The sequence below is a fragment of the Drosophila eugracilis genome, unplaced genomic scaffold (assembly GCF_018153835.1).
Source record: "Drosophila eugracilis isolate 14026-0451.02 unplaced genomic scaffold, ASM1815383v1 contig_2153, whole genome shotgun sequence".
Lineage (NCBI taxonomy): Eukaryota > Metazoa > Arthropoda > Insecta > Diptera > Drosophilidae > Drosophila > Drosophila eugracilis.
The window spans coordinates 233,254-249,396 of NW_024573037.1; the positions used below are offsets into that span (position 1 = coordinate 233,254).

At 38.8% G+C, this 16,143-nt stretch overlaps 3 protein-coding genes across 14 annotated transcripts; 1 reads left to right on the forward strand and 2 right to left on the reverse strand.

Moving 5' to 3' along the window:
- Nucleotides 1-244: 244 nt before the first annotated feature.
- Nucleotides 245-3,957, reverse strand: LOC108103007 (trimeric intracellular cation channel type 1B.1). Of its 4 annotated transcripts, none has more exons than XM_017208330.2 (4): nucleotides 3,897-3,957; nucleotides 1,601-1,919; nucleotides 1,270-1,542; nucleotides 245-1,206 (listed from the first exon to the last, which is right to left on the reverse strand). In XM_017208330.2, exons 2-4 carry the CDS (start codon nucleotides 1,876-1,878, stop codon nucleotides 927-929), a joined length of 831 nt encoding a protein of 276 aa, XP_017063819.1. In that variant the 5' UTR covers nucleotides 1,879-1,919; nucleotides 3,897-3,957; the 3' UTR covers nucleotides 245-926. The 4 variants fall into 4 exon arrangements, with proteins under 4 accessions (XP_017063819.1, XP_017063818.1, XP_017063816.1 ...); XM_017208329.2 differs by lacking the exon at nucleotides 3,897-3,957 and adding an exon at nucleotides 3,574-3,860; XM_017208327.2 differs by lacking the exon at nucleotides 3,897-3,957 and adding an exon at nucleotides 3,570-3,859.
- Nucleotides 3,958-4,264: 307 nt separating this feature from the next.
- Nucleotides 4,265-6,981, forward strand: LOC108102922. Of its 3 annotated transcripts, none has more exons than XM_041818149.1 (5): nucleotides 4,265-4,626; nucleotides 5,341-5,543; nucleotides 5,704-5,965; nucleotides 6,021-6,236; nucleotides 6,297-6,981. In XM_041818149.1, exons 2-5 carry the CDS (start codon nucleotides 5,356-5,358, stop codon nucleotides 6,591-6,593), a joined length of 963 nt encoding a protein of 320 aa, XP_041674083.1. In that variant the 5' UTR covers nucleotides 4,265-4,626; nucleotides 5,341-5,355; the 3' UTR covers nucleotides 6,594-6,981. The 3 variants fall into 3 exon arrangements, with proteins under 3 accessions (XP_041674083.1, XP_017063664.2, XP_041674084.1); XM_017208175.2 differs by having other exon boundaries at nucleotides 5,356-5,543; XM_041818150.1 differs by lacking the exon at nucleotides 5,341-5,543 and having other exon boundaries at nucleotides 4,267-4,626.
- An 83-nt stretch (nucleotides 6,982-7,064) lies between these two features.
- Nucleotides 7,065-16,128, reverse strand: LOC108102915 (furin-like protease 2). 7 transcript variants are annotated; one of them, XM_017208166.2, is made up of 17 exons: nucleotides 15,884-16,128; nucleotides 13,303-14,224; nucleotides 12,899-13,003; nucleotides 12,761-12,836; nucleotides 12,591-12,691; nucleotides 12,216-12,350; nucleotides 11,993-12,152; nucleotides 11,634-11,937; nucleotides 10,349-11,572; nucleotides 10,101-10,288; nucleotides 9,874-10,030; nucleotides 9,541-9,815; nucleotides 8,988-9,273; nucleotides 8,722-8,921; nucleotides 8,368-8,655; nucleotides 8,080-8,303; nucleotides 7,065-8,015 (listed from the first exon to the last, which is right to left on the reverse strand). In XM_017208166.2, the coding sequence occupies exons 2-17, from the start codon at nucleotides 14,095-14,097 to the stop codon at nucleotides 7,575-7,577; spliced, it is 4,959 nt and encodes a 1,652-aa protein (XP_017063655.1). In that variant the 5' UTR covers nucleotides 14,098-14,224; nucleotides 15,884-16,128; the 3' UTR covers nucleotides 7,065-7,574. The 7 variants fall into 7 exon arrangements, with proteins under 7 accessions (XP_017063655.1, XP_017063654.1, XP_017063651.1 ...); XM_017208165.2 differs by having other exon boundaries at nucleotides 12,582-12,691; nucleotides 15,884-16,126; XM_017208162.2 differs by having other exon boundaries at nucleotides 12,582-12,836; nucleotides 13,303-14,221; nucleotides 15,893-16,128.
- Between the last annotated feature and the right edge of the window lie 15 nt (nucleotides 16,129-16,143).

Sequence of the window (16,143 nt, forward strand, 5' to 3'; positions counted from 1 at the left end):
ATTCGTAGGCCTTAGGAATTTAGGTATTAGGTATTTTATAAGTTTTTTGAACATTTATATCTGTATTGAAAGGAGATAGAGATAAAGACAGTAAGAAGTGTTACTTGTCAACTCAAAGTTTGGACTTCTCCATTAAAAACTTGCATACAAAATGTATAGAGTCCTTTTCTTCTTTTAAAAAACAATCTTTTTGATTTTGATCATAACCATTGATCCCAATTTTGATACAAACAAGACAATCAACCAAAATCGTAGTTTAATTTTATTGCAAACAATAAACATTCACTCCTCTTACAATAGCCTTAAGTTCAGCTTGAATACGTATTCACAATCTTCAAGCAATGATCTATCATTTTCGAATGGGTCTTCGGCAAAAACTCTTAAAATGTATTTAAAAAAAAGGAAGCAATGAAACGACTTTAATATTTACACATTTCGTTCGTTGAGCACGTCGCTTTTGCAGCAAAAAAACACAAGACTCGGCGTGCTCCCTCAGATTGCTAAAATTGTTATCTAAAATCGTTTTTGACTGTCGTATTAGTTTAGAGATAAGCTGTACCTGGCCGAATTTAAAACTTAAATATGGCATCTTAATAAGTCTGTGGTATTTGCTGCTGCTGTTTTTTGTAAGTCCTAACCAATTATAAAAAAAAACATTACATACAAATTTTTGAGGGCTAACAGTTGGCGTGAAATCGGTGTCGAGGAACAGCTGGCACACCCAACCAAGTGCTGATCCTCAAGAGTAATTGTCACGCCTCACAAAATGTCTTTGGCTTGCGCTTCTAAATCGAATCACATGGGAAGATCGTTCGTTATGCTATGTATTATGTATATATTGTGTGCGTTTTTATAGGCTTTAGCTTTGGTTGGCAGCGTTAAGTACTTTTTTTTTTGGGGCGGGGGACGGGAAGACTACAAATAGTTTAGTTGCTCTTTTTAACATCTTTGCTATCGCCGTCCTTGGCCTGCCCGCGGCCCAGGATCTTGGCCAGACTATCCCAGATTCCGCCGAAAAAGATGGCACAGCAAAGGTTCTCCAATGGCAGGAAGGGATCATGGATGCCCAGCAGGATGGAAGACAGCTTAAAGTAGACCAGGAATATAACGATGCCGAAGTAAACCAGTGCATGTGGTGCTGAGATCCAGTCGGTCTTTTTGTCCAGCACAAAGATGATCGAGGCCAACAGGGAAGCCTTGGTGTAGCTATATTGATACAAAATATTAATTTACAATAAAACTCTTAGGTGAACCCCAAATGATATTTACAAGCTTGGCTGCATGAATTCCATGGCTGTTGGAGTCCATGCTCCTCGGATAAGGCGTTCGATCAGCTTGGTGAATCCCGCTCCGTTGCCTTTCAAAGTACCGATGATGATCATGATTATCCATGCATTCGGATACAGCTTGGCCGCATGCCCCACTCCGTCATAGACTTTCTTTGCCCTGTAGATCTCCTTCATGGCACTGGCAACAATCTTGACGGGAAGGAACTTGGCCACCTTGTAACCGATATCAAATGGCGTGTAGAAGACTACGTACCTGTCCAAGGATTAATATTTAGTTCGAAGTGGATTATAAAAAGCATTAAATCACTTACCACACAGCTGTGCCCACAAGGAGCTGACCTGTGTTCTTCAACGGAGCCAATATAGGCTCGCCCAGCAATCCGTTGGCCACCATACCGCCGGCAAAGATCACCAGCATGGTGGAGAGCCAGCAGGCGAGCGGATGCTTCCGCGAAAATGCCTGGGCATTGGCGCCCAAGTCCTCACGCACGGCCAGCGCGGCAAGTAGACTGTGAGCGATGTCGAAGAACGGAAACATTTTCAGCTTGATGACCTGATTGGCCACATCCAAAAATGCTTCCGGGTCCATGATCACAGCCGATCTTGTGTCCTGCCTTCACGGATGATAATCTGTAAGAGGTAATTAATAGGATTTTAAATATTATTCCTAATATACATATATTCTATTTCCAGGTATTAAAAATGGTTTGAAAAGCTTTAAAGTTTCAAAACGACAATTATTTTCCAAAATTCTTATAAAAAATATTTTATAAACTTTATTTTTTAAACCCGTTCATCTTTTTTCTCCACTATTACTTATTATATTTGAATTATTATGATGCTCTTAATTGAGCGTAATTCCATATTAATATATTTATATATTTTGTGTAAATTAGCAAGTCCACATTTCTTAATTAAGCACTCATATGATTCGTTGAATGTTACATAACTGAAAAGTAAGAACTCGTATTCTAATATACTTGTAATTTCAGGGTTATTAACCACAAGATATGGTTATATAGCGGATGTAACAGGTTCTTTAAGGCACTCTCTTACATTCCCAAGAATATTGTCGTATTGGCCGGTTGATTTTCAAATGCAATTGATGCTGTTTTTGAACTGCAGTCAGTGCACGGATGCAGAGGATGTGATGTACAAGTTGTCAGATTGGTGTGTTCATGTAGAAGAAACATACAAAAAAAATTTCGAATAAAAATTGCGCTGTTTTTGCCGCACCTCCAAAAATAAATTTCACCATGAGGGCTGTTAAAAGAAGCGCGCCGGGTCGGACCTGACATATATGTACATATATACATAAGTACGATTGTTTATATCAACAATGGTGCTCAAAATAATAGCACTTAGAATCTGAACTTTTGAGTTTCCCCACGTTTTATTGCCCTTTTTTATTTGATTACTACGAAACAGGGGAAAGTAATTGCTTTTGATCTTATAAAGTGGTCAGTCTCATAAACAGAATTTTGCCTTTTTCTATATAAAGTACATCCGGTTTTCTTCTACTTTGAATATTATTTACAAAAATTATCGTTTCAAAATCCATATGTAATCAATATTTAATCAATGCTATTTGTTTTTCATATGACTTTTATAAGGTTTTCTGTAATAGTCAAGAGATTAATAATCTAAATTCATAAAATTAGCGTGGTCCTCTCAAAGGTAAATAAACCAAACCGAAAAAAATAAATATTTTTATGGAAAATCTATAGGAAAGCTTAAGGATTTAAAAAGTAACAATAAGAGCAAGTGCATTAGAGTTTATAGACAAATTTAAAGAAACCTGTTCAATAGTAGTCTAATTACTTGTCTAATCTAATCAAATAGAAGCTCTAAAATAGTCAAATGACTAAACTTAATGTTGCACAATCGTTTAGAAGAAGGGTAATGACCGGAGTTTTAGGTTTACAGTGTCTGGTTGGTTTACAAATATTTGTTTATCTAGACGAGCTACTTGAATTATTAGTGTATTTGATGGATCTATTTTTCAGTGCTAATATTTTAGCCACAGCTGTGTTTATTATGTACATATACTATATATTGCCTGCCTCCTGGCTATTTTTGAGCGGCGTGAATTGGAAGAGATTTGTCGGCGGTACACACACAATATGTATGTACAGGATGACAGAAACTATGTGTACATAAATCAATTCTCTTTTACAAAAGTAAGAAGTTATCAGATAGTTCTTCGCATCCAGGCGAAACACACGCGTGTAAATAAATAAAATACAATAAATAAATATATTGAAATAAGCAACTAATTACCTACGTCTAACACGCGAGCAACGGATAGCGGATAGCAGAGTGCAGCACGAACACTGGGAGACTGGGCACGATATTAGATTATATGGCGGTTGCTCTCGAGAACCTGATATATATTTAGAATGTCCGACTTCTTAGAGAACCAAAACTCTCGCGAGCGAAGTTTCATTATCGTATCTTTCGTATCTTTCAAACTCAACGGATAAAGATTGCCCGCGTATGTTGCACTTATATTCATCGATCAATGAACAGTCTTAAGTAAGCATCTCTCCTGGTGGTTATTTTCAGTTATTATTAGGATTAAACTGTTTACACCCAATGTCTTCTTACATAAATAATTTGATTGCGGCTAGACGTAAACAAACTGATAAAAGCTTCTCAAAGCTAAACCAAGGATTAAGTGTGCCCGTCCAATCTTTCTAATTTCATTTACAGGGACCTAAAAATGTACAATGTCCACTGTATCGTAACAAAAATATATTTAATATATTTATTCTTAAAATATTACCTAAAAACACAAATTTTGAACAAATTTTTATCAGATCTGTTTTATAACTTATATCAAAAATCTACAAATAAAGTCGTTCACTATCCCTGGATGCCCTTAATATCATATATCGATAGTTTTCATCAAAGAGTGTGAATGCTGTGAAGTAACAGTGTTGTGACCGATAGAAAAGAGAAAGCTATTATTGAGTTTACTGGGTTTTTTAACACTGGTTAGTTCGAGTTTTTGTTTATTCGATATATACATCATGCGTTCGGTCCTTAAACAAATAAACTAATGTAATGTGAAGTTTGTAATTATTGCCAATCCACACCCCGTCCATTCGATGTTGGATGTTCCCACGGCAAAATAACAAAACAAAACCACAGCTCAATAGAAATCCAAGAGCTGAGAATCTCAGACCATATATCACGGATTTATACGGTTCATTATAAAAAACCCACTCCACATACGCGATAGTATATATTTGTATATACTTATATACTTGGCTTAAGCAAATGCTATATTTGCACAAAACCTTGTGATATTAAGGTCAAGATTTGAGGAGAAAAGGTGAGAGCAATTCAGGTTTTGTTTTGTGATTTTAAATAAGAAGTCTAATTTTTGTTTTAAACCTACTAACACAAAGTCATGTTTGGTTATACTACTACTTGTTTGTCACCCAAAAAGTATGTGTCTGTATGTATGTATATATATATATAGCAAGGTAAATGTGCGTGTTGTTTTGAATCTCGGCTTTTTTATGTATGTGTTGGTTAAACCACTTTTTTATATTCAAGTCGTCGCGATGCGCATATATGTATTTGAACATATATAACGTAATCCCAGCAACAAATTCCAATTGTGAAAATACCATTTCAGGCGAATGTGGAGAGTTATTTGTGCCGCACAATGTCTTCGTTCACTAGTGCCAATGTGTCAATAGTCTCCACTGTCAACAGTTATTCTTCCAAGTTGTTTGCACGTCACTACTATCAGATTGTTTGCTTGCCATGATAAATATTTACTCCTTCAATATTGTTCTTAATTGAGGAATAAGAATGTTTATTTATGTTCTCGTGTATTCAAACCTATGAAGTGTGCTGAAGGTTATAAATAAGCAACAACAAAAAGGATTTCTGTGCAGAAAGGTTATCAATTCATTAGTTTCTAAACTTAGTGTGCCGATATTTTCATGTCAGTGTCATTTGTGAAGACTTCAGTAAAACTACACTTTCATAAAAAACAAAAGCAAGTGTACTTTTACAATTTAATTTCTGAATTTAGTATACTGAATTTCAGATGGCTTCCAATTCGACGAAGAAAAGCAAATCCTCTGGTATGCGCATATTGTGGATACCAGGTCGAAAGTCCCATCCAAAGGGTCGATTTAGTGCTACGAATAAGCAGATTTCTTATACAGGACCACAAAAAAAGAGCGAAGTGTGGTCTTTGGGAGGCAGCAAGGCACAGTCCGAGCTGATTGACTTGTAAGTAAGGTGCAAATTGTGATTAAAAAAGCACAAAACAGTTTTAATTTTATAAACAATTCTTAATTAAAAACTTATACCTAACCGTTAAATCAATAAGATATCTTAAGCTACATATATGATATGGGGTATACAGAAATAATTATGAATTATATTTTAGTCCCTCTCCCGATCTATCCGGCAATCCGCCATCACCGTCCCTCAGCATTGTGGCCACATGTTCGATGGTTCAAGGTGCTTCAACCAGTGACAGAACATCCTCTGATGATCTGGCCATCGTTTCAGACACTGCCACTTTACCAGCCACACCCGTGAGCACCAACTCACCAATCCTGAATAGTCCACTTTCTGATACTGGATCAGCATCCACACGAGTTATGACTTCACCCAATGTTATTACCACCGTAGTAATACAGGACTTGGTATATTGTTTTACCCCTCTTAAATGGATTGAATTTAATCAGTATCTTGTTTTAGCACAATTTTGTGAGCCCTGAGGAGTTGCCCAAAGTACCAGCTTTGACAGCACAGGATACCGAGGTGGTGCTAAATAGTTCTTCGGGAACTACTGCTTCTATTGCAACGACATCCTCGTCAATGGTCAATCATAAGCCGGGATCATCGCCCCCGGCTTCACATTCCCAGCAAACAACGCCACAAAAGAGTAGATATAAGAATCACAACAATAATCAGGTAATAGACTTAAATATCATCTATTAGCTTATGATGTTAACACAATTTCTACTTGAATAGGAGGATATCAATTCGATCGAAAGCATTTCCAGTTTTCCGAGGTTTCAGAAAAACACCACCGACTTCGATTGGATCGATGATATGGTGCAACAGAGAAATTGCAGTGAAATGATGCATAAAAATAAACGAAAGAAGTCTAAGAAAGTCGATAGTCTGGAAGCCGATCAATTGGATGGGAAAATCTTTGGCTACGACAATGACAAGGCTAAATTGAATGGCAAAGATGATGATAATGATGAAAAGGTCGTCAAGTGCTTGTACTACTCTTTAATGTGCTGCGACTGTACTATATCTTGAATGGATCGTAAGCCTACAAACGAATCCACGTCCATGTAAAATACCTCTCAGCCACCTATGTAAAAACAAATATATATATATATATATCTTCGATTTTTGTATACTTTAGAATACGCCGCAACATATAAGACAGAAGAAGTAAACAGAAGTATTAACGAATTTATAATAATTTACATACATGGAACTAACATTATGAACATTCGAATAAATGTCAAAATCCAAATCCAAGCTACAATAATATTTTGTAACGTTGTCTCGATTTAAAATTGAATGAGTGATCGAAGTGTATATTGAATATGTACATAGATATTTTCTATTTTTGTAAATAAAATATTTTCTACCGGAACTTTATATTAAACTGGAAAATAAAGACATTCTTTGAGGTCGACTTCCTGAATATCATTGTTTATTCTATAATTTTTTTTTAAATAACCAACAAAAGAGATATATCTATCTCTCTCATTTTCATTAACAAAATAATCGGTTCACATCTTTAAAAAGTGTTTGTATTTATTAAAAAATGTATTAAACTAAAAACAATAATTCCTAAGACTAATTTCATTTTGTTTTTATCAAAAGCGATATTGTTTTGTTTTATTTTGTTCGTTTTGCCAATAATTTGATCGAAATTTATTTTGGTGTTCATTATCTAAACCTTTTTTGTTTTTAATCTTCCCTTTAAAATAGAAAAGATATTATTGGCTGGAACAATAAAAAAAGACACTGTCATTGTTCAACTTGACATAACATTTTTCATAAAAATTTAATACAAACATTAAATTTACAAATATATATATAAAAACAATTCACAATCACATATAAATTTTTATCATTTTCAGATGTTAAATATTTCGATTCGCTATATTCCTCTCAAAGCAAGGTTACAATTTACTAGTCCAGAGCAAGAAAGCCAAGATCAAAATTCTTGTTGGTACAATTATGTTCGCTGTCGCGTGTTGTCCATTGATCGTTAACAATCAATCAGCTACGGATGTTTGTACGGGATGTTGTTGCTGTTGACGGATTTCTTTCCGTATTCATATTATAATGAACAATATCATCATTATCATTATCATCATTACCAACGTTCTCATTGCTCCTTCGTGTCTGGGACTCTGCTTTCTGCGCTCCTCCTTTGCAGTGAAACTCGATCGCATCAATATCATTTGTACTCTCAATGTAAAATTCGTGTCCATGATCTTTGCCATTGCGATCGTAAACAATCCTGTTTATATCTGTGCCCACGTTACCATCCATCTCATCCTCGGTATTATCACCATCTGTTTCATCGTCCTCGCCAATATTAAAAATGAATCTTGCATCGCTGGTGGGCTTAGCGGACAAGTTCTTTCGTCTGCTCGACGATGTGTTTGCTATTTTCCTATATCGTACTGAATTTCTAGATACGTGGTTGCTATTGCGCTGCAGGGACAATAAAATAAGTAAATTATCGTTGCAATTAGCAAGTTGCCAATTTGTTTCTTACCTGTAAAACAGCAAAGATAATGGAGAATATCGTTATAATCAAGAGGCATATGGCCACAGCAATAGCTGTGATCGCCGTTAGCGGTGAGTCCAGTCGAAGGACGAACTCCCTGCTGTTACCATCACTCTCAAATGATCCATGCACAGATTCGCTGCTTTTGTAAGCACTTCCGGTGCCGATAACAGTGCGTCTTTTGCCACCCGTCGACGTGGCCTTGCACTCGCCTGTAAGTAAGACATTTTATATAATTTATATATAGATATTATTAAGAACCGATTAAAAGCTTACCGGTTTCTCCATCACAGTTGCAGCAGGGTGCCGACAAGGACTTCTTGACGATCGTCAGATTGTTACAGCACGCTACACACTGGCTATTAAGCTGGTCCAAGTGGAAAGGCGGAGCACAAGCTTTGCAGGAGAATTGGCCGGGACCGAAGCAGGAGCGGCAAGAATCGTGACAAGTCTTGCATGTGGCCGTTGTTGTATCATAATACTGTGAGCTTAGACACTCCATACACAGACCACCATCAAGCATCGAGTGTGGCGGACACGAGGTACAGGCCAATGGACCAGCATCTTAATATGAAAACAGGAAAGTACATTAGACTTATAATAATAAATGGTTTGAGTATTATAGCTTACCATTGCATGTCTTGCAGTAATGATGACACTTCTGACATCCAAAGTCAGACTTGTAAAAGCCTTCGGGGCACTCGGGATGGCATTCACCGGCGGCCAGTTGCCATCCTGCCGGGCACTGGACGCACTGATTTCGTCTTGGACCGCTGCAAGTGTGACAGCTTAAATAACATTTGGCGCAAATGCCACGATCGCTGTAGTAACTGGAAAGAGAATATACGGCACATATTAGGTTTATGTTAGACGACCATGTAGGATTAATAGCTTACCCATCGGCACAGGTGGTGCGGCATTCGCCGTTTTGCAGTTCCAGACCCTTGGAACAATTACTGCAATTCGTCCGCGAGACGCACTGGCTACATGTGTGCAGGCATGGTGAGCAAACGGAGCCCGCTTCCATGAAAAAGCCCTCACGACAGCCACTCACACACCGACTCTGTTCTAGCAGTCGACTCGATGGGCAAGACATGCAATTCGTCTCTGCCGGTCCATTGCAACTCCCGCAGGAGGCGTGGCACGGGCTACACTGCCCATCGATCTGGCTGAAGAATTCAGCTGTTGAAAGACAAACAATTAAATCAAATTAAGTTATAGATTTCTAAATCGATTGCAAGTATACTAGAAAAACCCCTTAGCCCTCTTATGTTTTCTATTCATGAGACGAAAGAGAACTGGAAAAACAATACCTTTTCCAATCTAACGGACAACTCCCTCATACATTTTATAGATCAGAATTTCTGATAACAACTATAATACTGATCTATAATACCAAGCAAGGGTAAAATAATGAATTCAGTGCATAGCCTCTTTCAGGTTGCTTACATTCACTGCAGCCCTCACTCCCGGCCACGATGCACTTGTCTCTCTTATTCAGCGTCCAGTTTTGAAGGCACTCGGAACAGACTCCATTGCTGGTGCAGGTCTTACATCCCTCCTGGCAGGGCATGCACTCCAGACGTTTTTTGTCGGCATAGAATCCATCTGGACAGCTAATAAGGCATTTGTTTTGCCAGGCATATCGACTCGAACGGCACGTAATGCAGTTTTGGTCCGTTGGGCCATTGCAGGTGGCACAAGTCGAGTGGCAGAAGGCACATCTACCGGATAGCATTCGTTAGTACTATATTTTGATTAAAGATTGATTTATAAACTCACTTGTTATCCTCCGTTTCGTATGTGTCCAAAGGACAGGCCGAGTAACATTTGTGCTCATGCATAACCAAATGGTGATCACAGCTAGTACAGTACTCGGGATGGTCCTGGCACGAGGCACAGTTGGGCTCGCAGGGAACGCAGGTTCTATTCCTGCTATCTGTTTTGAAGGTAAGAAAAAATTATGATCGCATACAATATCAAAAATAGGAGTCTTTATCTAAAATTACTTTCAAAATATCCATCCGGGCAAAATTGCAGGCATACGGCGAGATCGATGACGTGCAAGTGGGCTGGGGCACATGTCAGACAGCTGTCGGGTCCGGCGCCAGCGCACGTTTCGCAAGTGTCGTGACATGGCCAGCAGATTCCAACTTGATTTGGGAAGGAACGCGGAGGACAGCGACTTACACAAGTACTGTAAACGGAAAACCACTTAGTCTGATACTTCTAATCACTATACAATTTCGTATCTTACTTGTCCAAGCGGTAGTGACTGCAGGCTACACACTGAGTGGGCCCACGACCATAGCAACCCGAGGAGTCGCACTCGGCATCGCAAGAGTGCAGGATCTTCTTGTCCCCATCTCTCGTATCAGGTGCAGCTATCAGTTGAGCAGCGGAAGCGGTAAAACCAACGGATTCAGCGGATGAGCCGGAAGCTATCGGAACGGTCACGTTCTGACCGTCAAGAGTAGCTGTTGCTGGCTCCGGATTAGAACCAGCGCTGCTAAAGATATTCTGATAATTGAGGTAACCAGCAAAGCTATCCGTGTTGAAGTTTCCACCCTCGTTGGCCGGCTGACCAATGTTCGAAGCTGACGGGATAAGGAATGGATTGGAGCCAATAGGGCTTCGTAGCTGGGGACTGCTGTTTAATAACTCCGACTTGAGACGCATAGGTTGAGTTTTGGTGCCATAAAATATTAGCTGCCATTTTGAAAGGATGCCCGGTTGATTGACACGCCGTCGCCCGCCGTTGATCACCTGCAGGGTCCAGCGGCCCTCTGCCTTTTCGCCCCAGAAGTGAACACTGAGGAATGGCCAGTCATCGAAATTGGACTTGACAATGTCACGCGGCCGTTCGAACAGCAATGTACTGGTAGTGCCCATCGGTGAGGTGAGCAGAATGCGTAGATTTCCACGAGGGAAAAACCGCAGAGTTATCCGACATTGTACATGTTCCAGATAGCGCACTTCGTTGAGTGTACCCGCACATCCATTCACATCCATATGCGTGGCCAATGTATACCCATATGTGCCATCAATCTTACGATCCTCATTGTTTTCCCGCGACTTGCAGATGTGCTGCGGCGGCACCGTTGTCCATTGCTCTGCTAGCGACACCATTGCTCCGGCATCCATCAATCCGTATCCAAACTTGTGGCTGTACTTTCGCTTCACACCGTTCAGCGTCCAACCGTTCTCCTTCTCCAATGGCGCTGGTCTTGATGTATATACCACCAAATACTGCATATCACGCCAAGTAAGTTCTGGATTTGCCTCTAGCGCAAGGGCACAGATGCCGGCTGCCAGTGGTGCCGATGCCGATGTACCCGTATGTTCCACTGTGCAAATGTGATCCGGTCTCAGGCTGCCGTCCATGTCAACAGTGGCAACGCTCTTATCATGACCCGGCGTTCCAGAACTGTAGGTTGTTGCCAGTGTGGAAGAGCACTCCTCCAAGTACCAAGGCTTAAAACTGTAACGAAAGAAAAAATTAAATTAGAACTATATCTTGGTATGTAATTCTAAAAACTTACCCCGCCTGAGTTGCACTTGAAATTGATAGGGTAAAGATCGAATTGGTGTAGCCATCACAGTTGCAGGAGTCCGTGTAGCGTCCACCATTGCCAGAGGCCCACACAAAAATGGATCCCTTGCCCTGTCGTCCGCTGGTCACTCCATAGATGAAAGCTCGCCGAGCCAACGGCCCAGGGCCATCAACAGTGGAACCATCATCTTCCGGTCCCCAAGAGGCGCTGTATATATCGATGTGCGCCGGATTAAGACTTAAGGCCTGGGCCTCTACCACATCATTGACTTTTCCGTCTAACATTCGGACACCTAATTAAAAAAGAATTTTATAGATATAAAATTGATAACAAACAAACTAACTTACCACCAATGCTGGCATTGTAGGCAACTCCAACTCCACAATAGTTATTAAAAGCCACAGCGGCCACTTCGCCGGCACATCTGGTTCCGTGTTTGTTGTCACCATTATCCTGGGGCGTAGGATCCGAATCATTGCCATTGATGTCGAATGAGGCATCTGGATCCTGTTTTATTTGCATTTTTTTATTATAAAAACGTGTACTAATTTTCAAATGCGATATACTTACATAGTTCTGGGCAAGATCTGGATGATTTGTCTGAATGCCATCGTCCAAAATGGACACGACCACGCCCTTGCCAGTGTAACCCTTTTGCCATGCTGGTCCGACATTCATGTCTAAGCCATCCTTGGCACCGCCATTCTACAGAACAAATTGTATGGAAGATTTTATAATTATTAAAAAGATTTTGGTTTTACAACATTGAAATCCAAAAATAAATGATAGGATTTAGTTAGATTATGAAGTAGTTAACTTTCAAGTATTTTCAATAGATTTATTTATTTTTAGATGAAAAAGTTAATGTTTGATAATGGGACTATAAAATATATGGATTTTATGAAGCATGCATTTAAGTGAGAGATGATTACATACTTTACTCACCAGATACCACTGTTCCTTAAACAACGGATCCGGAAATATAAAATGTGAGCTAACATCCCGGTATTCCATGCGTGGCGAGTGCGAGGATAACGAAATTGATTCTGGGGAGAATGAAAGATGCGGATTCGGATCGACAGCGTAGCCGGGTTGGCGTAAAAGATTATACGGACTGTAGGTGGGTAAGCCCTGGTATGGTCCATCTCTCTTCCGTCGCACCTTTTCATGCTGCTGCTCCATCCATTTTACCTACAATTTAATCATGTTTGTTATTAAACTTTTTATAGATATCCTTAGTGATTCTTACTTACCTCGTTCTCTGATCTAAGAGCTCCCTGATGCTTGTGGCTGGAACGCAGCGAGCGCTTTGACACGTGATGGTGCTGGAATAGGTAGTAATTGTCGAGCGATCCAATCTAAAAAGAGATCGTTTTGACATGATTAGTAGGTCTATCATGTTCTTTATTGGTTGCGAGTACTACCAGATAACAAATGGGGTAATTAATCATGTATTAATAGAGTAATACTATATATGTACGAGTGTATACAGATATCGCAACAAATAGCTTTTGAACTGATGGAACCCTCTTCTGGGAATACATTTATAATAATGGAGGATTATAGAACTCGACATAATAGCAGTTGTTGACGTTGTATCAAATCAAATAACTTTTTAAAGGATTTAATTTAAAAGTTAGCTGGTAGATATCCTTACCTGTCCCTTGTTAATAAAACCATGTTTGGAAGCTATGACATCGGCCACATGCTTGCCAGCTGGAATGTTAACGGCGAACTCGTTCGTGTATATCGCCTCCTCTGGAATATTGAAGGCGCCAAACATATCGACCCCGTCGAAGTCGAGGCTATTTGACTGCTGTTGTAGAAGCGGGTCAACATTTTTATCTTTCGCACTGGCATTTGTGTGAGTATTTTCATAGTTATAATCATATTTGCCACCGCCACTAATGGCCTGTGCTTGACCTGCTCTTCCACCTCCCGGGCTTGATTCGACCTTGGTGGTACTATGGAGCTTTTTATCATTAACATCAACATGATCATCATCTGTTGATAGGCCCGGGGTTCTACTATTTTGCGACGCAGACATATCATATAATGTTGTCGCGGTCGTGTTGCTGAGTATTCCGGCATAATTCTGAGTTTCACCCTTACTACTCCTTAGAGCACAACTAGTATTTGGGCTTAGGATTACTAAAAATAATACAAAATATATACAGCTCTGTGCCATTCGGTTAATTGTACATAAATAGATTCTATTGAGTTTTGCCGTTGCCGTTTCTGTTGCTGTTGTTGTCGTTCCAGGGTCATGGACATGGATTTGCAGTATCTTTCGCCGTCCAATCTTTCGATACGTTGGCTCTTCGAGAGATTTTGGGCCTTCGCTGCAGGAAGGTCGTTTCATCTTCAAGGCGGACCATTTTTCTTGATCTGTGATCTGTGGCGTGAATCCTATGCTACCGACGGTACCACTACTGGATGCCGTATTTGACATATTTAACTAACTTTAGCTAATATTATTAAGGTAATTTGCTTCTCCCGAAGAGTCTTTTTGCGACGTGTCCCTTTCCTGTTGTCGTACTCATGAATCTATCTTTTGAGTCTGGTACCTGACGTATCTGCTGCAAACAGAACAAGAAAATACTTTACTTGTAGATTGGTAATTGTGTTTTTGAGATAACCATATATACATATATATATATATATATGTATATATATCTAGCCTTGGACCGGTTAAACGTGGGGTTGTTGTTCTTATATAATAAAGATGCCAAAAGTGAATCATATTTCTGTGGTACTTTTTAAAGCTTGTGCTTATTTATTAATGAGGTGCCTTTGGCAATGTTCCATTGTTCGTGGGATGACACAACAGAATACTCTGCGGGGGGAATCACGGTGAAGTGTTAACAATGAGTAAGCCAATCAGCAGATACTATATCCACAAATCGTTAGTTTTAATTGTTGTTATCGGAAACTCACCAAAACCAACTGGTAAAACATGCAATATGAAAATTCCCATTTTAAATTTATTTGAAATCAAGACTTTTGTTTACAAAGAATCCAAATGGATCAAATTGCTTTTAAAAAGCATTCCTAAATATTTATTTTCAGTATTGTTATGAATTGTTTATTGGAAATACTGTTTTCCTTCCTTACGAAATTGTTTGTTTATATAAAATCTTAACTCGAAATCAAGGAGCTCCCCCAAGAAACTGAAATCTCCAAAGAAAATGTTTTATAATCAAGCTAATTGTATATTCCTTGTGCGTTTCCAATTAGAAAATAATGTATGCATGCACACGACATTTATTGTACACATACATATGTATATATAATCATATTATCAAAGTATAAATTTGTGCACGCGCTTAAAAACTTAATGTCTGCATACATATGTTTACCAAATGATATGCACATAGGATATGCAGTTATGTGCAGTATACATTACGTAGCTAGACACATATGAAACATAAGAAGGCTATAAAAATCATGGTACGGTTTCATATCAACAGTATCATATGTAGTATGTACATCGATTCCGGTTTCTGTTTTACTGTGCCATTCGTTTATAAACCATTTCTTTGTATGTATTAAAGTTTGCCGAATATGCACGTCGGTGTGTTAAAGTACTTATGTACATATACATATACGTATATTCATAAGTATGTTTGCAAGTTCAGCTTGAAAATCTCCTATTTTGTTTATCTCTCTCACTCTATTTGAATTTGCCACATGTTTATAAAATCACACATCTCCATTTAATTATAGTAATTTCGCACTGTGTGCAGACGACTATTAGCACAATAAAAGCAACAACAATTAAGCCACCAAGCCAACTTATATTTTGTATGTGCGCGTGAAAGTATACATATACATATGTATTTGATGCGCCTGACAATCTATGCATGTATGTATATGTATGGCTTTATACACATTCGCAACTTTATGCGTAAGAGTTGCCATTTCTATAGTACACATACAAACAAACATATATACAGTGCTATGAAATCACGTAATGCAAATGCATTTGTATGCTCTCTTCTTACATACATCACTATGCAACAAAAATGTAATCCAAAGTATTTGTTAAACGTTACAAATACATAGGTATATCTTATTTAAAGTCACATTTTGAAACAAATCACAGAATTGCAGACACACTTTAAGCTTCCTTTTATTGTTTGTTAATCAAAGCAAAGGCAATTGAAACGACTGAAAACTGAAACTGAGACTAAAACTTTGGAATCGTCGAATCGAATCGAAAGAGAACGCGTGCTTACCATGCGTACATATAATATAGGAACTAGCCGAAAGCCCAAATATAAAAAAAACCGAAAGACCAAAAAGCCGACCGAATGAACAAACGACGCAACCTCGACTGCCTGCGCTCCAGCTTAAACTGAACTTTATTTTGAAGTTAATACATATAGCCAACGTTGGTTGTTTCTTTCTCGTTGGATTTGTGCTAACCGCATACACAAACACACGCCATCTACATTCGTATTTTTACGTACGTACATATATACACAGTCGTGCAATC